Source organism: Cryptotermes secundus, unplaced genomic scaffold (assembly GCF_002891405.2).
Source record: "Cryptotermes secundus unplaced genomic scaffold, Csec_1.0 scaffold630, whole genome shotgun sequence".
NCBI classification, from domain to species: domain Eukaryota; kingdom Metazoa; phylum Arthropoda; class Insecta; order Blattodea; family Kalotermitidae; genus Cryptotermes; species Cryptotermes secundus.
The window spans coordinates 450,845-470,269 of record NW_019720573.1 but is presented as its reverse complement, the minus strand read 5'-3'; the positions used below and the strand labels follow the sequence as shown (position 1 = coordinate 470,269).

The 19,425-nt window shown below is 37.4% G+C and overlaps 1 protein-coding gene across 8 annotated transcripts in view; it reads right to left on the bottom strand.

The window, feature by feature from the left end:
* Positions 1-19,425, bottom strand: part of LOC111869356 (obscurin) — a 228,833-nt gene that overhangs the window by 100,294 nt on the left and 109,114 nt on the right. For 7 of the 8 annotated variants that reach the window (XR_004513565.1, XR_004513564.1, XM_033753466.1 and 4 more), the window contains 13 exons: positions 19,220-19,280; positions 17,132-17,338; positions 16,570-16,818; positions 14,914-15,055; positions 12,633-12,817; positions 10,785-10,909; positions 9,792-9,915; positions 6,849-6,984; positions 6,121-6,296; positions 4,979-5,084; positions 3,645-3,759; positions 2,392-2,558; positions 1,489-1,612 (listed from right to left, as the gene is read on the bottom strand). Coding sequence is in view for 6 of the 8 variants with exons in the window: in XM_033753466.1 (XP_033609357.1) it covers positions 1,489-1,612; positions 2,392-2,558; positions 3,645-3,759; positions 4,979-5,084; positions 6,121-6,296; positions 6,849-6,984; positions 9,792-9,915; positions 10,785-10,909; positions 12,633-12,817; positions 14,914-15,055; positions 16,570-16,818; positions 17,132-17,338; positions 19,220-19,280 (1,917 nt within the window). In the remaining 2 variants the exon portion in view is untranslated. The remainder of the gene's footprint in view (positions 1-1,488; positions 1,613-2,391; positions 2,559-3,644; positions 3,760-4,978; positions 5,085-6,120; positions 6,297-6,848; positions 6,985-9,791; positions 9,916-10,784; positions 10,910-12,632; positions 12,818-14,913; positions 15,056-16,569; positions 16,819-17,131; positions 17,339-19,219; positions 19,281-19,425) is intronic. The other variant, XM_033753462.1, reaches the window with a different exon arrangement.

Genomic DNA, 19,425 nt, shown 5'->3' with positions numbered 1-19,425 from the left:
AAGAGCATATGTCACCAATTTTAAATAAATGGTCATCAGACATTCCACATAAATTAACAATTTATGGCATCCAGTAAATACGGTATTTGTTGGACTACCACGCAGCAATTAAGGTCAGAAAAAAGTTACTAGATGCAAGTTTCATTAGGAGACAATTATGTGACCTTAAAGTGGCCATTAATAAAGGGGAGGAGAAACTATGCCTTTGCCAGAGAACTGTATATTGACAATACACATATTTTTGCTTAAATCATCTGTGCCCCTCCCTTCAGGTACCATGCCCAAGGAAACCACAATTCAAAAAGTAACTGCTACTGTTACTGATATTGTCATATGTGTGTGTGTGTGTGTGTGTCTGCATGTGAGAGTGAGAGAGAGAGAGAGAGAGAGAGAGGGACTATAGACATAGTATGGATTGGTGAATGGATTTATTGACTACTTGAATACACCACTTAGAACTACACTTACAGATCACTGAAACACGCAAACTAGCGTCCTCAGTCTGTTACAGTCTCCACTAGCCATTTTGTGGCAATGGCTTCTATCAAGGGAGATTATTCAGCTTTCCACTCTCAGGTCCTCTTGTCACAGTGGCCCATGCAGAACTCTTGTCAACTGACAGCTCAACTAACTGGGTCCCAGGCTGGCAGCCATTTCACTCCAACCTCAGAGTATTCACCTCACATGCTGACTTTCAACTGAACTCTCTCTCACCAACCAGCTGCTTCATGTCACTTCACTCAACTGAACTCCTCACAACTCTCTACTTACAACTAACTCTTCGTTTCTAACTTCCCTGTTTATAAAATCTCAGAATGGACCACACAGAAAAGCTGTTTTCATTGGTATGGTCCAACAATACCTCGACTGTTGTATAGAAATGGATGTTTGCTTATCCTCCTATTGCATAACAACAGCTGTACTGGTTGTCCTTTTTGAGGTCTCTGCCCAGCAACGGGTCTACATGCCACAACATTCATTGCCAAAGCACCTTCACTGGTCTTGAGGTTTCATCTACAGCTCCTATTTACAAAATCATATTGCACCATTATTCCACTAGCACATGGCAGCTGAACCACTGCAATTTTCCACATTTTGTGTAAAAGTATATTTGTGGAAACCATGGCAGGATGGTGCATAGATATGCTCATGGATGTGGATGTTAACATTTTTCTCCAGAATGAAGGTATGGGCGGCCATGTAGGGAAGTGAGTGCTACAGAAGCAGAACAAAGCCTCCAAGTAGCAAACGTTCACTCCACAAAACCTACAGCTTTCCACAAATGCTAGGCATTACAGTTGTATTCAGTGTAATTAGCTCTGAAAACAGATCTGTTTGAACTTTAAAACACAGAATTCAGAAATAGCATGCAAACATTACACTCTCAGATCCAACCATATTATATAAAACCCAAGTTCCACTTATTAATATTAATACTAAGAAGAATATTTCAAATTCATGAAGGGGGTCAGTTCTTAAGAGCATTACCTGAGCTGCAATTGTTCCTGAATCATCACGGCTCGCATTTTTGATTATCAGAGAGTGTAACTGACCATCCTCAGATATTGTGATGTGTTTTCCATCTGCTGTTAGATCTTCTCCATCTTTTGTCCTACAAGTGAAATGCTACATGTACTATAAACAAACGCTAACAGTTGAATGTTTCATAGTTAAAAAGGTTTTCTGTGCTTGTACCTTCTGAAATTCTAAATTATGAATTCCTCTAAGAGCCTATAATGGATTATATTATATTCTTCAATGCAACATATAGTTCCATGAAACGTAACAACAACAACAACAACATATTTCACTGTACAGAACTACTGTATAGACAGGTTAAATAAACATGCAGTATTTCAATGTTCTTTTATTTCATGAGGATCTGCTTTTCTCACACCATAAGTTATGAACTGGGACATCTGTATAATACATCCACTTCCTCCAGTCAGTCCTCAGAAATATACATATAGTATAACATTTCACCATGTCTTCTCTTTTTACATAATAAAATTGATTAATAAAAAGTGTTGGTTTGATGCTTTAATTCAGGTAAATTATAGAATTCAAATAAGTGTAGGTCTTGCATACTTTGTCACAAATACAAGTATGTCAATTACACTACAAACATCATCATTCTTTCAACACTTTCATCTACATTTTCAGGAAATTCAACATTACATTTAACTTTTCCAGTGGCATATATGCAACTATTCTGCTGAGATACACAGTGCTTTAATGCAATGTTTTGTTTCAAGACATTATACAGGAAAAGAATAAAACAAACAAAAAATAATGCTTTGATATAAACTTTGTTTCAAAGTTAAAAGGATAACTGAGTAATCACAGAGTTTGATGCATCATTCTGCAAACTGGCTCTCTTCTTCCACTCACCATTTAACCTCTGGCTTTGGATCCCCTTGAACTTTGATATCAAAACAGAGTGTATCGTCTTCCTTTGCCTCAACTTTCTTGTTCAAATTCTTCAGGATGACTGGTGGGGAATGAACTACAAACTGCCAAAAGGATGAAGTCTGACTGATCTCGTTCACAGCCACAATCTGAAATGTTCCAGTTACAATGAAATGATGCTCCATAATTTTCTATTTCAAATCTAAGAAACAGAAAACAGGAGGAGAAAGACTAAGGCTTCTGTGACGTGACTTTTGAGTCCAGTAGCAGCAGCTATGTTCTGAGACCAAAGGATCAAAGTCAGTGTGAAGATATTGGATAAGAATAATAGAAATGAAATATTACAATCAAAATTTCAGAATACAGAAATAAACAGAGAAAGGAAGTTAAAAGGACTGAAGGACCTTTTATCCTTACAAGTGTTTTATGGCATAAAACAAGATGGAAAATTGCAAAAACAATAAAATGTGAACACACCAAACAGAGTTTTAATGTGAGTGGAACATGTCACTCAACCTGATGATGTTGATTATAATGAAAAATATCAGGTTCATGTAGGGTTAACAAACAGAAACAAAGCTTCCCAGAGAATATAAAAGGTAAAGGTAAAGCTATCCCTGTAACAGGCCATATGGTTGTGAGACAAGACATTTTCTAGACAATAGGCTCATAGATGGCAGTGACGTCAGCCTTATACTCCAGCCACCCTTCCCCCCCCAAGGAAGATTCCTGGTACTCATTTCTGTCAGAGGCTGAGTCGACCCCATGACCATAGTGCAGTTGGAAGGATTAGGTCAACTGAAAACTCCAATGACCTCATCGGGAATCAAATGCATGATCTTCTTCCTTGCAGCACACTGTGTCAAACAACTATGCTACTGTGTGCCCCCATGTATATTGTTTATATATATAATGTTTTAATTGGTTTTAAACTTTCAGAATATTCATGACACGATTTGCATTTATCATCATATGACAGCAGCAAGGAAGTAAATGAAAGAAGTATGAAGCGTGATAAAGTAAGTAAAAGTAAGTACCAGGCCGTGGAGGCCCATAGGGTTGTGAGATGTTGAGGGTCCCACATTATCTAGACAGTTGGCTCAAAGATGACGATAAGGTTGTCAGCCTTACACGCCAGCCGCGCTTTACTCCCCAGGAAAATTATTTAATTAATTCCTGGTACTCATTTCTGTTAGAGGCTGAGTTGACCCGAGGTCATGAAGACTGATACTTACTGAATATGAGCCAGTGTCTTCCAAACGAGCCTTCTCAATAGTGAGACTGTGTGTCTCTTTCTCTTTCACAATCTTGATGCGGTCAGACTGGGAAATCTGCTGGCCTTCCTTCAGCCTGAAAGGTAAGAATATAGTATTTATTTGCTCCATGGTGATTCATGAAACCTATCATAAATGGACCTGTTTAGAGGCAGGAACGGGGAGAGGGGAGCCTATCCTGCCTCTTACTGTATATTTCATACAAAGTAAAATAAGTGTTTACTAACAAAACTTCAACTTGAAAGAAAGATTTTACGATAAAAATCAATGCTTATATCAGTATCCTAATAATATCTTTTAAAACTGTCTGAATGTGATAACATATTGCACAGTTACATTCCCATCTTACATGTTGTGGCTCGGCAGTGTAGTGATGAACTGTTCATGGGTAGTCACCTGGACTGCATACCGCTCACAATTGTGGGGACCGTGAATCAGCATGTGAAGTCTGCAAGGTTACAATTATCTACTACATGTGGGCTCTGGTGTCCCAAGCCTCTCCACTATGGAACCCAGGGTTATGTTGGTGGGAGGGGGGGACTGCATTATGCGTAATGTACATGTTCTCGTGAACTGACCTGGCCTTCTATCTTTCCAGTCTACACATTCTACACACAAGCCCCCCCCCTTCCCTTCCCTTCCTCCTACTCTCATCCCTGTTTCTCAAACCCGCGCTTGGGAAGACTTCGAAATGGGGGATGGAATTGGAAATTTTATTTCACTTTCTTTCTAGAACTGGTTTCCAGTGCATCACTGCCTCCTGGCAGACAACAAAATCCATACATCACCTACCTAAGTCCATTACTTTGTCTTCCTATAATCTGGGACTTTTCATCTCACAATGGTAGGTGACATGTAGGCCATATTAGGTCTACAATTTCTTTATTAGAGTCTGTCACAACAAAACAATATAAAGGCCAAGGCTAAAATTAGCTTTGCTACATTTTAGCCTCTAAAAAATAAATTGTATATAATAACATAACAGGATGCACAAAATGCAAATCATATTAGGTCTCTTAAACTTATGTCTCAATATTGACTTTTTCTGTTTTCTGTTAATTATTCAGTGCATAACTGCTGTATTGACTCCAGGTTTATCTTGCTCCAAGATGAGTTATATTTATTATCTTGTTTTATGAAATATATATTTGTTGAATTTATTAATGAAGGAAAGCCTTCCAGTTTAACTCACTGATATGCCACATTTAACCAGTCACTTTCCTCACATCCAGCCTACAGTAAACCATGTTGCTGATAAATACAGTGACAGAACAGGCTGGCATTATAAAACTTACCATTTTACTTCAGGAACTGGCATTCCCTCCACCTCAACAGTGAATGTCATATTCTGATCTGTCATGCAGGATGAATTCTCCAGTTCGGTCTTAATTTTGGGAGGAGCTGCAGAAATTAAAATAAATTAAGTGTGTCATCTGAAGTGCTGTTGGGGTAATGGACTGGACATGTAGCATAATCAATGCAACATGGTTTGGTGGGAAGCTTCATTAAATCAGCCTGTTTAAGAGATCATCTGTAGATGGAGTACAAATACTGAAATTAAACTTAGGACAACATGTTGCAAGAATACAAAATGGTTCAAGATATTGCACAATACTATGCATTTGCTATAGGGGTGGTGATTTCCTTCCATATAAGGATTTCCTCAGTTTAGTGTTCAAAGCCATTGTTTCCCAAACACTTTGAAAGGGTGTTTCACTATAATAATATTGTGATGGATTTGCTCAAAACATTGATAGGTAATGGCTCGGTAAACACCACGCAACCAACAGTCAACACAACAATAGGAGATCCATCTCTAGGCCACACTCAAAATATGCGCATATGAGCCTGTATAATGAGGATCTGCTGTAGCTTAAGTGAGTGCGCTCAGGAGAATGGGAATACAACGGCACACAGCAGTCCAGTTGGTAGAAGACAGTCACAGGAAGTTCATAGTTAAAGAAGAATTAGAAGTCAGCCTCTGAAGACTTAGTGTGTGATTAGAAGATGTAGTCACAATGAGACTGTTTTAATTCCATTAGCAGGGTATGACTAGTGAAGCCTGAGAATCCTACTGGCTGTATAATGGTGAACTGTAAATTGTGTAAATCAGTGATAGCAGTGTATTCATTGTAACTGAAGGGTCAATAAATCCAATCACCTGATCTATAACCCATTATTTTCACCATGCATAGCCCCTACTTGTGACAATGCCATGAAGGTAGACCATTATTGCTGACATGTTATGTCACAAAATCAAGTTATGTAACAGATATTATAGGTGATGTCGAAGTGATTATTATGCTATTCTGGAACCTTACAATATTTAATTTAATGGATTTGCTAAAAACACTTTTATATTAATGTATGACTTGCTTTCTTTGCACCAAGTAAGTTTACTATCTTAACAAATTAGAATATGTTGAAATGTACTTGCCTTTAACTAATAGATCCATTTCAGTAGAATCTTGACCAAGTTCATTCTTAGCCACAACTTTGTATTTGCCAGCATCATCTGCTGTCACACCCTTAATGATGAGTGACATAGACTCCTCATCTTCATACAAGAAGCGGACTCTGCCTCCTGCTTCAACAGGATTTCCATCTTTTGTCCTGCAAATTGTAGTATTCATTTCAGTTCATACAATGCAAAGTTAACCCTCTCCTGGCATATGTTCACATATAATCAAATGTCCCCACAGTCAGATATGGATAAAATATTACCGACATACTGTTTTCCTGCCAACAAGCATAAAATCTGGCTGCAGAAACTCTACTTTTAATGAGACTGTAAATTGTTGATGAATTGCTAAAAGCCACTTGTATATATATATATATATATACTGTGCCTTCAGCAGAAGTCAAACATATTTCCTTGAGCTCCAATGACTCACTGTTCATTAGTCACTATGCCATATACCAGAGTTCTTCTTGAGAAGCTGACAGAAGCCCAGCTGGTCAATGAATTCCCTGACTTTTATGGAACCTAATACTCATTACTCTGTTCAGAAGAGCCTTTTATATGCATATTCTGTTACACAATACCACAGATTATGCATAATACAGCACTGAATTCAAATGCCCACTAGCACAGATATTGTGCTCACAAAGTCTTGCAAGATTCAGTGATCTGAATGCCATTACTTTTACCTTGCAATTACTCACCATTTGATATCAGGTTTTGGGTAACCTTCTACTTTCAGCTCCAACATGGCAGATCCTCCAAGACCCACTTCTGTGCTTTTAGACTCAGTACTAATCTTGGGAACCTCAGGTTCTCGGGCCAACTGATTCACTGAGCCTGTAAGTGACGAAGATAGGCTTATCAGCTGACACACACAGGAAACACTGAAGGTCAGTCAATGTACAATTTGCTGTAGAAAAGAAAGTAGCAACAAAATTCTACACACATCTGTTATGGTATCAAACTTCTGCAGTCACTAATTTATATACTTCTTTCCTAATAGTAACTACATGTTTCAGTATGTATTGATGTAATCTACATATGATTCACACACTATACAGTTTTCTCAAAAGGTTGAACTGGCTGCACCAACTGTGAGTACATAGAAGAGGTAGCTTAACATGCTTTAAGCAATAACAGATGGGGAAAGAGATCAGCAGGTAGCTTTTCTATGCAGTGCCTCTGTTATCATTTATCTTGCATCGCTTTGATTACAGTCCCAAATCACTCACTGTAATATGTATCAGTTCCCTTTTTATTTCTGTTCTGGTAAGACATTCTGAAATCTTCTGTGTCCTCAGTTGCACTATTGAATTGAGATGGTGAAACATACATTAGAACAGCACATTTTTCTGTATAATACATGATAAATAACTCATGTAAATTGTATAACAGAAGGATTCACCTCATGTGTCTTGGTATTCAAATTTCAGCTTCATTAACCCTTTCCTGTCATATATCAATATATAACTGGCACTGAGTATGTTCTTCCACAGACAAATGTCGATATATGATCGCAAAGTTTCTTTTGCGTTTCTCTGATGATAAGTCGGTCATATGTCACTACTTGCCCTGTATACTATACCACTGCAATCACGAATGTTTAATCTGCATTCTCCTGCCATCTGGAAGTCATAATTTGAACTACTTGAGGAACGAATGCCATTCATATATTAGGGCATATCAGTGTTAGCAACATGGCTTTGTGTTCTCGGACACGTGTACCTCCTGGCATGAAAAAACTGAAATACAATGTGATGTGTGTTGAGAAGGAAGAGTCAGTTATGGCTTTGTTAACTTGATACTGACTCTGATGATCAGATGGATCTGGAAAACGTAGAGGAAACTGCGAGTAAAGAATCCAGTGATGGAATGTAGGAAAGTGAGAGCAAGAGTGAAACAAGTGTTATGCGTGTTGATGGGTGGGCATACACATTTACTAAAAATGCAGGGCCACAATTTAACGTTCTACCAGATTCAGAGCCCATGGATTATTTTAGTTTATTTATCTTGTGGTTGTTGCCTAGCAACAGGTCTACATGCCACATCGCTTCCTCCTTAAGGCTATGCTGTTATGAGGGCTGTGGGCAAAAGTTCAGAGAAAGGGGTTGATGGTTCTATACATGTTGCTCTTAAGATGCTAGTAGTCTCTACTTTCAGATAGTCCATGGCCGGCTTCTCCACAATGTCTTAACACTCATGTTTTGAATCCTCACGGAAGAATCGACTATTCACTATTCCAAGGGCCTCATAAAATGTCTCCTCATTTTCCAGATGTGGCTCCTGTTTCAGGCCTTGATCCCTTATGCCACTGTTGAATTTCTGCTGCGCCTATTGTATCTTATTGAAAGTTCTTCCTTAGGGGCTCCTTGTGCAACATTGTCCTCGGTCCGCTTTTTCTGTCATCTCTTCTTGACTGCCAGTCATTTATGGACTCCTCTTACAACACTGTCACTGTTTTGTCCCTGATGACCGTGTCCTTAATGTCATGTCTCCACTAGCTGTTGCGTGATAGCTGCTTCCAATGGCAGGTGTCCCCATTCCTCTGGATTCCCAAACTGTCCCCACCCTCAGCTAGCAGTAACTCTCAACTGACTGCCTGTCTGCAGACTCTCTCTCAACTTGAACCCTACTCAGACTGACTTGCAAACTCGACCTTGTTATATAGCCCTGGCATGGACCACGTAGAAAACGCTGACTTCTATTGTTGCATTTGGGTGTTGGGCTGACTATGTGATCGCTACTAAGCCACTGCCTAGAAACGGGCATGTTTACAGAGCCGTTCCCTAACAATGGCTTCCTCTGCTGGCTTTCAGTAGACATGTCACATAATTTGTATACATATTGCCTTATAATTTTAAGTGGGAGGAAGCTCTGTTTAATTATTGAGAATCACTGTATGTGATCTGAAAAACTGGTGTTCATTATTTATCAGTCTCCAGATGTTTGGATGATCATTTTGAGTGCTGAATATAAGTTGGAAAATATATGCATAGCATAATAATTCTTTTGTATTGACCTTAAAAACCAGAAGACTTCATGCAAAATTATGTGTTTCGCTTTTCTCTGCAACTTCCATTCAGAACACTTTTGTTCCAATCAATATTTACTGAGTTCTGCTCAAGATATGGACATAAACACACGTGACTCTTCAAGTAAAATGTGTTATTTTTGCCAGATTTTAATAAAAATTTGAATATGTCTTGAGTTCTTAAGTTATTTTATGAGTACAGAAAGGACAGAAGGAGCAAATTTAATGGAAGCATAACAGGGCTGTAAACACACCTAAAAATGCAGAGGGAATACAGACAACATACAGGCCTGATGATGGAATGAAATTAAAAACCCTTTCATCGGGAGATCTGTTGGAAAACAGCTTCTTGAAATTAACTAACTTCATGGAGCTAAGCCCTTCTCAAGAAGCCGCCAACAATTATGGAACCCAAAGGTTCATTTCCATGTTCACAAGAACCCTCCATTGGTCCCTATCCTTAGCTAGATCAATCCAATCCATACCATACCATTCTATGTCTCTAAGCTCCTCAATATGCAGTTTTGTTCAAACTCCTTGAAATTACAATGTTAATATACAAGAGGAAATTAGGAATAATAAAGTGAAAATGTAGATTGTTTGAATGTCTGACCTTGCACGGTGAGCTCTGCACTACAAGAGATCCTGCCAGTGGATGTCGAGGCCACACATGTGTATAAACCAGCGTCTTCAGGTTTCACATGCTGGAAAACTAGCGCAAGGGAGTCTTCATCATCCTTTAAATTGAGAGCAACTTCATGAAGTACAAGTCAACAAATATTTTTTTCAGTTATTACTAACAGCAGCATGTATCTTCCATACCATTACTGAACTATGGAGATCATAAATGCTCTTGAAGAAAGCAGTCTTCTGGGATTTGGCACGTCTGCTTTTACCGTTCTCTCGGTCTTGTCGCTTGCAGATTTCTTATACTTTTTCTTCTACCCTGAAGATGGAGGCGATACGTTCCTCCGAAACGTCGGTTAACACCACTTATACACGGTGCCAAATCCCAGAAGACTGCTTTCTTCATAGTCACCGCCGTGAAAGCCTCAAATCTTACATAAATGCTCTTTCCCAAGATATCCCATAATTATGAGTTGGCATAATAGGAGACCTTCCCAGTTTCCTTTGCCATTACCCTGCTTCTCCAACAAGGCGCAACTAACCACAGCTGCCAATCTTGCAGCTCAAAGCATATTACACATGTCCATAGTATGTTATGGCACGTTAATGCATAAGAAACAAATATTCTCTCTTTGATAGTCATGATTCTTTTTCATTGAGTTTGTTACATGGACAATTTGAGGTCTCTCATAGAGGTGACTATGACGATACTGTCCAGTAGATCATCAAAAATGTTTAAGAGGATTCCAGCTGCCTCAATTTTCTGCATAAAACAGAGTGAAAATGAAAGTAGCGTGTTCCTTTAAAATGCTGGTAATGATCTAGCAGACCACAAAATCACACTCCATCTGTTGAATGATTAGCAGCATTTCCTGAATAGGTGATAAGTTGATCACCTGTACAACATCGTATGGATGAATATATAGCGGAGAGTTTCTTTCACTGTTACTCTGTTTCTCTTCTGTTAGATAGGGTCTACCTTGAATAAGACTTTGAATCTCTCCTCAGGGTCAAAAGGTTGTCCATCTCGGAGCCACTGGAACTGTGCTTCTTCTCCAGGTTCTAGAAGAGTTGACCCCAATCCTTTAAATATTTCCTTTTCACCTGAAATCACAAATTAATGACAACAGAATCAAACTTCTGTCCTTACTGTTAGTTAGAAAATTGGACTTCCAGAAGTCTCAAGTTTCAACTAGGAGATATTCAACAATCTTATTCCATACGTTAAAGGACCACAAGTCCACCACTTTACTGTTTCATATAAATAATCCTACATATTTTTAGTGTTATTTTTAGCCTATTTTTCCTTTTTTGAAAAAAATTAAAGTAGGCTTATGTGATCTCCATGCTCTCTGTGTGTCTGTGCATCTGTGAATCCCCCATCCCATTAGTCTGAATGTCTGAACCAATCTTTATGAAACCTGGAATGTATATAATGGCACCTGAGCTCATCTCAATGGCATACTTCATAAATCCTTCCCATCAGTCCATGCGTCTGTATGTGCATCCCTCTTATCTTTGCTAGGCAAGGCTCAGTGAAGTGCATTCTGTCACTGCTAGGTAACAACTCCATAAAGACATTCCCACGGCAGCAAATAATTGTTGGAGGTGTTAGTTTCTGTTGAGTCCATGTCATATCAAAGGAAAGTAGGCTATCAGTTCTTCCTCAATCTACTTGTTTGTAAAGGAATTACTTTCTCTGCAATTAGATAATGTTAACAATATTATTTCTGGATCAATATTGTAGTTACACTTCCTGTGGATTTCAGTGGGCTGTGTAACAATATTTACGGCTGTCATGAGATAAAAATTAAGCACAACAAAATAATCTATAAGAACTGGTGCAGCTTCTATGCTTTAAAATGTTGCATTTCACTCATGACTCAAATTTTTCAGCACTATAAATGGTAATAATTCACAAATTATTTGAGATTACCAAGATTAATCGTTGAATTTTCAATTCTGCTTAATTCTAAAATACAAAGAGATTACAATTTTAAACCTTTTTTCATTCATTCATTCATTCATTCATTTATTTCACTTTCTAATTGATCCTGATACAGGCATAATACAAGCCATAGGATATAGAATGAGTCACAAGATCAAACTTTAAGTTACAATAATTAATTGAAACATGTCAAAAACAAAAAAACAAAACAAACATACATGCAAACAATTATAAAGCATAAAGCGGACATACATAAACAAATAGTTATAGTTGAATGTATTTAATTCGTTATCGATATATGAAGTTAAGGCATATATTATGTTCTTTCTTATAATATTAGCACTACAGACAAACAGAATGTGAAGAGACCCTTGTTATTCTTTTGTACAAGGCAAAGAAAAAGTGTAATCTTGTGTTAATTCATCAAGAATATTCTCCCCCCTCCCCCCTTTTGTGGTGCTGTACCTTGTGCAGCATATACAGATACTGGCAAGAAACTTGGTTTAATTATGCATGTGACACAACAGACATAACATGCAACATCAAATACAAAAATGGAAACTTGCTGATGATGTATTATCAGCTGGTAGTCACAATACTGAGTTAAGCCAGAATGAACAACAGGTGCCTGTACTTGAATTCTTAAGAAACCTTGCTGTTTATGCAGGAAAGGACCAAAACTTGTATCTTTAAAACATGCTAACTTCATGTGAATTAAATAGACATGAAGTTACAAAGAAATGAATAGAAATACTATCAGCCTACAATGCCCAATTCTGGAATGCCTAATCATATACTACACCAGTAGGATGGAGACAGATGGCAATTCCAGTAATACTTGAGTGCCGATGATGACAATAATGTTAAGCATCAACTTACTTGTAACAGTAACTGTGGCCTCACAGCTTACTTCTCCATACTTGTTTGTTGCAGCACAGGAATATTTTCCAGCATCTTCAGGCAGAACATCGGCTATCACCAGCTCATAGAATCCCTTATCAGCCTTCTCAGTCACTATCTGTATCCTCTCGTTGTTTGGAGATATTTCCTTGCCTTCCTTAAAGCTGAAACAAAATAGAAGCTTCTTAAGTTGATGAAGCAGCATGATAAACTCCTGGACCGGTCCTCCACGGCTACTGTATATGATTCAAGTAACACAATGGCTATTGTCTGCCCTTCTTGGCCCTTATCGGCCACTATCTGTTATCCTTTCATTGTCTGGAGACATTTATTTACCCACTCTCAAGCTGTAACAAGACACAAAGATCTGAGCCTCATAAAACTGCATGATAGCCTACTGAATCACTCTGCAAGTTGCAAAATTATACAGGAAGTGTTACAATGTACATCATTGTAACTATGAAATTTAGGAACATTCAGGTCTGATAATTGACTGGGGATTTAGAACCTAAAAGTGTAATTATTATTCACTACTCACCCTGCCATACAACAGTTTATATTACGAGCTGCTAAGAGTGTTATTACAAAAAAATAAATATATATGTAAGTGTGAAAACTTTAACCATAAGAAGGAAATTTCTGTGATGAGCAAGGAAACTCCATAAAATCTGTAATAATTGAGAACTACAGGAGCCTGTGTTTTTTTGTAAGTAAACTCCTGAAGGCCAGCAGCAAGAACCACTGGCCACCCAGAGGAAAGCAATTGCAGCATTATGCCTCTTTCACTTACATCAAAGATAAAGTATAAACCTTACCAATATGATAGTGTGACACTGGGCTGTGCATTATGGCATGCTTTATGGAATCAAACTGAAGCAGATCTGTGTGGACAGTACCCTGGTGTGAGGCAACCACAAGATTCACATGACAGACAGGAAAATAAGAGAGGCATACTATTTTGAAATTTTACTTTATAACATATTCATACATGATCCAAATTATAGAAATGAAATTTTTACATCATATTCTGTTTAAATATACTTCTTATTGTATGTCTTTGTCAATTATTTTGGAAAAAATTACATTCTTAGAAGAAGGAACATTGTTAATTAAATGCTGCCACTAAATTTTGGCCATGAGCTCCAAAGGGGAGGATTTAAATGGGCATTACACATGTCACAGCATGTTTAAAGACTATATAACAGTCAACAAGAAAGTCAGAAATCTTTGGCATGTGCCTAAGTGAATTCTTGAGTGTCACTGAAAAGGTACAAGCTGAAATGAAGTCTGCCCTGTAGAATATATTTGTAATGTGGATGTGTAACTGTGTGATGTTCTGTACAGACATACAGGATATAGAACTATCACTGCTGTGAGGTAATCTTTAAGGGAGATACTGCCAAATCTTTTGACTATGTGTCACATCTATAGATGTTGAAAGGTCCTTCTGTTTACACAAACTTAACCTAAAAACAAGCACCATAGACTTACTGCAGCAAGTACACTTATAAAAAATGTGACATACTACAAGGCAAATTACAGCAAGGAAAAGGAGCAAAGTTATCTATTGCCTGTTAATATTTAAGACACATGATTCTAAGAATGGATTCTGTCACCAGAGATAGGGACTTGGTCTTTCAATTTGGCCCAATTGAGTATGTTCCACCTGAAGACAGAGACAGAATCCAGTCTCCATCATGTTGTGTTTTAAACAAAAACAGGCAATGGATGATGTCCAGAAACACAATAATTGTTCTAGGTGCTGATTTTCTTCGTGTCATGCTTATATATCACTTAACAGCCATATTGGAAGAGAAGAAGTTTCATTATAATACAAAACAAAAACAGATGAACATAGATCGCTATTACCAACGTGAACATTTTTACATTACTAGATATCAACACTAGGGAGAGATCATGAGCAACTACTTAGCAGCATTATGTAAGAAAACATGTAATTTAATAGCACTCTTTGCATTTTGAGAGCACACTTTTGTAATTTTCAAAACAGATGCATGCATATTTTGTCAATCTTTAGCGGGTAGGAATCCAGCAACAATTTATGAGTTTCCACTTAACTAGAAATCCCTTATTGTTACTGCACCTGAAGGTTTGCTAACATATTTAAAAATCCCACTTTTCAACTTTAACATGAGTCAGCTCACAGTGATTTTCTCTGATATCCATTTTAATATAATCCATTTACCTATTCTTACATATCCCTTGAGAACTGACATTAACAAGTAAAGTTAATACTCACAATTTCAGGGTAGGGTTGGGCTGTCCCTTCACTTTTATCATGAAGCGTAGGTATGTATTCTCCAGCAGTTCTGTGTCTTTTAGTTTTACCACAAACAATGGAGCATTTGCTTCTGCTCGTCTCTTCTTCTCTTCTTCTGACACTAGCAGATAACAAATAATATTAAAATTAAAATTATTAGTTTATCCTTAAAACATATCTAATTAATAAAACGTTAAATTAATATCTCTATATTCATTTTGGTGAAAAATAAATGAAGTTGGGTTCTCAGAGAATGTGCATTTAGTTAATTCTAACACACCGACTTCTCGCAGTTATCTTTATGCCTGGATCAAGAGGACTGTGTGTTTCGTTACACAATTTTAGTAATAATATTTCATAAATATCTTGAATCTGAGAAGAATAACTTGTTTTACATAAATCTTGAAGACAGGAATGAAAACATTTTAACTATCTCACTAAAAGGACACAGTCAAGATACAAGTATACCATCAGACACAATCCTGAGCTAGTTATATGTAATTCGACTTACCAAAACGTACTTCCATGAATTCCATATCTTTTCTGATTTACCAAGCAGTTTATATTGAAAATGTGTCTCTACCAAAACTGTTTATGCTTTTATTGTTGTACCCATAAGAAATAAATGTCCAGTTCAACCAAACTTGTTTGGTTTAATTACTCTTAAATTACTTGTACAAAAATATTGTCATGTGAGCAAGGGGACTAGGGTGCCAGCATGCCTCCCTTTCAGGAAATTCTGTAGCTTCCCCCTTTCTGGATGGTCCTGGAAACTGCCAAAGACTAAGGCTAGCAGAAGACTTCCAGAATGACTGGGGCTATAAAACATAGTTGAAAAAGCCCTGTATGGACAGTCTGAGTGTAGTTTCTGTGTGTAGTAAATGTGTGCAACCACTGAAAAAACTAGACACAAACCTGACAGTGCTGTCACAAGGGTACTTCAGAGAGAGAACAGAACAATTGCATATGGTGAAATAGTGGTGGACAAAAACAAGTTGACATCAGGATAATAAGTGGCTACAGACACTTAGGTCCAGTTCGCACCTTCATAATATTGTTTTTCTTTTCATATCATAGAGTGAGGTGAGATTGAGTCTACTTGGTATGTCAGTTACTATTGACCTACTGTATCACACCACATTGAGAAGTGACTGTGAAATGAGTACTGGCATGGAAAACTCAAACACCAGGAAGAAACGTGCCCCACTGCCATTTTGTCCACCACAAATCACACATGACCTAACCTGGATTCACACCCTGGCTCCTATGGTTAGAAGGTGACTATGATCCAGCTTAACATGATCTTTCACATGCACTGATCTCCCAAGAACAGATGTTTTATAGATCATACATAATCCTCAATACTTCTTTTAGCTTGTTTTAGACTTCATCCATCGTCTGGTATGTAAAAGACAAAAGACCACAACCCCCCTGAGGACGGAGACAGATCCAGTCTGCGAAACGCTGTGGTCTTTTGTCTTTTACATACCAGATGATGGATGAAGTCCAAAAGAAGTATAGTATACACCACTGTGAGAATCCTTTCAAGTCTACCATAATCCTCAATGTTTCAGAAAACACATGAGACTAATCTTTCTAGAACTGCAAGTCCTGAAGACATATTTATATACTCACATTCTTGTACTACAAGCTGAGCAGTGCAAGTGGCAGCACCAACAGCGTTAGTTGCCCTGGCAGTGTAAACACCACTGTCAGACTCAAGACAGTGCTGCACCTCCAATCTAAAAGCGGTGTTATCGTTTTGAGATGAAATCAACACACGGTCCGCTAATCTGTCTTCCATAGGCCTGTTGTCCTTTAGCCATGTCATTGATGTTGGTGTGTCAGATGTAAGTTCACACTGAAATACAGCATTCTGACCCGCTGTGAAGGGAATGTTATATAAATTAGAGTAAGAAAATATTATCTGGGTCTTATCCTACATTCTGATTTGCTCACAAATGAAACTACATGCTAAGCACAGTACCATGAATGTATTAATGTTGTGATGTTTAAATGTAGTATACACAGAGAAATTCAAGATACCAGTAAATTACTTATACAGTTAAGCTGAAGGTGGATGCCTTTCCCATCAAAATTGTAAGGATGCACCCATAGACAAACAATATGAAATAGAGGACTGTAGTCTTATGCAGATCAGAAACCTTCCACTGAAGGTGTAAGGTAACCCACTTACGTTCCAAATTGCTGCCTTCGATGGTCTTTGTGAACACTGGCCGACCATCAGCTGATGTGGAACGAGTCAGTTTGAACACATTTGAAACTCCACCTGTCTCCTCAGAGGCAGATTGGACAGAACTTGATTCAAATCTCACGCTCTTTGATGCAGATGAAGACATGACAGTGCCGGATGATTCCATGTAGACTTCTTCGCTTGAAAACTCTAAAGGGACACATATATGAAGTCAAACCACATCATGCACACAGAGAAGAGGAGAGGACGCACATACTTCAAAGACAGAGAGAATGGAGCAATAGGGACAGTCAATCCTACCTTGGAAGTCATTCATTAAATTAAAATCTAATTAGAAGCAAGGAAAGTTTCTAAGCACAAAAAAGTAATGTCAGCTAGTAAAAGTAAAGACTGAAGTGAAGTATACATATCTGCCTCCAAAAATTGTATTAATATGCTCTATGGCAAACACATAAATTACAGTTAGATGTAGCATTCAAGTGTCTTAGTTGCTCTAGGTTTCAGAACACTGCCATATTGAGCAATGCCCCTCTGAAATACAAAAACTCAGCACACACTTCTTATTATAATATTTGCCTTTTGAAATAGCCACAAGCTGTTCAATGAGAGCATCGTAATGCTTAGTTGCATAACTGTGCCACTTCTGACCATATATATGAATCATATGTATAGAAAACATCTTCTAAGCATTAGACACTTCAGATTATGCCAAGTCCAACAGATTTGTTGACAAGGTTTGGGTAGATATAAACATGGTAGAATAATGATCATAAATTTTCTTAGAATATAGAAACCTACAAATATTCAGTGAAACTTTTTTGAGAAAGCATCTTTAACTGTAATATTTCAGTAAAATGTATATTATTCCCTTGTTGGTTACGAGCATAGAGCCTGTTGATTCCAAAAGGAAAATGTTGCCGTTATCAATTCATTATTAAGCTGAAAGCATAAAATCTATTGAGAAAACAATCTTTGTACAAGTGAAACACTGATTTTCTACAAAATCAAACCGTGATGCAAAATATTGGGTATAATTTTATAAAAGAATAGTGAGGCAAAATTCTATATTTTCACACTCACCGATGCAAGTACGTATTATAATGATCTACATAGAAGCTCTTGAAAGACATTCTGAAATTAAAATCACTGAATATATGTGCTACAAACTTGAACAATTCTGGAAAAACAGCATTAGGGCCACCAGATAGCCCTTTTTTGAGTGAGGTGTCAAATTGCTCTGGCAACAGTTAAATGGAAGCCAAACCTTTTTTCCAATAGCGCAATTTTATTTAGCAGTTGCATGAATATTTATTTTAGAAATGATTCTTCCAACACATAAAAGGTACTTCACTGGGAATTATTTAAGAATCCTCCAAATTGGGAGAAAATTCAGTGCTGTATCACATACACTGCTGATGTTGACAAAAATTTTAGGAGAAGATAAACTTTCTGACAGATTTCATTGTGTTAAAAGTACGCAAATGAACTGATGATTGGAATACGAATTTTATTAAATATGTTGTAAAATTACCCTGAATATTCGAGTTTGTACAAAGTAAAATCATATAGTTAAAGAACATGTACATCATTTTAGAATTTTCTTTAGCCATTGCCAGTACAAGTTCAACCATAGGAAAAGTATTTTCTATTACAAATGTTCAAATAACTGATGATAATAACAATTTCCTTAATGAAATCATAAAAGCAGTTACAGTGATGAAAAAGCATTTTTGAGACTTTTCAAGTACTGACTCAAGCATACCATCCACTGCTGTTCACTGCTCTCATATTCTCATCAAATTCATGACTACTTGCTAACACGCATCATTAACAGAACAACTGACAATATAAAAATTGATGAAAAATTATAGCTTTGAGAGCTAAAAGCATTTGTACAGCAGGAGAGTGGCGGAGACAGTATCACAGTTAATAATCGAACAACTTCTGGATAACTTTCACAGTGGAATTTTCGCAAAACCGAGAAGTATGGCTATAAAATATTTCCAAGGGACACAGTCAATAGCAGACAGAACTTCACACTATCACAACTTGAACTCATGTGCATAGTACCTTTTACAGATGTCACTGACTGGAAGTGCGCCATGGCTGTGTCACTTTCAAACCCGTTAACCTGCAGATAAAGGAGCTTATGATCATAAACGAAGAATGTCTGCTGAGATAAACATACACACATGCTTGTGTATGTGTGTGTGTGTCTGCACATTCACAAGCATGTGAGTGTATACATGTATCTACTCTCAGAACTAAGCATTTTG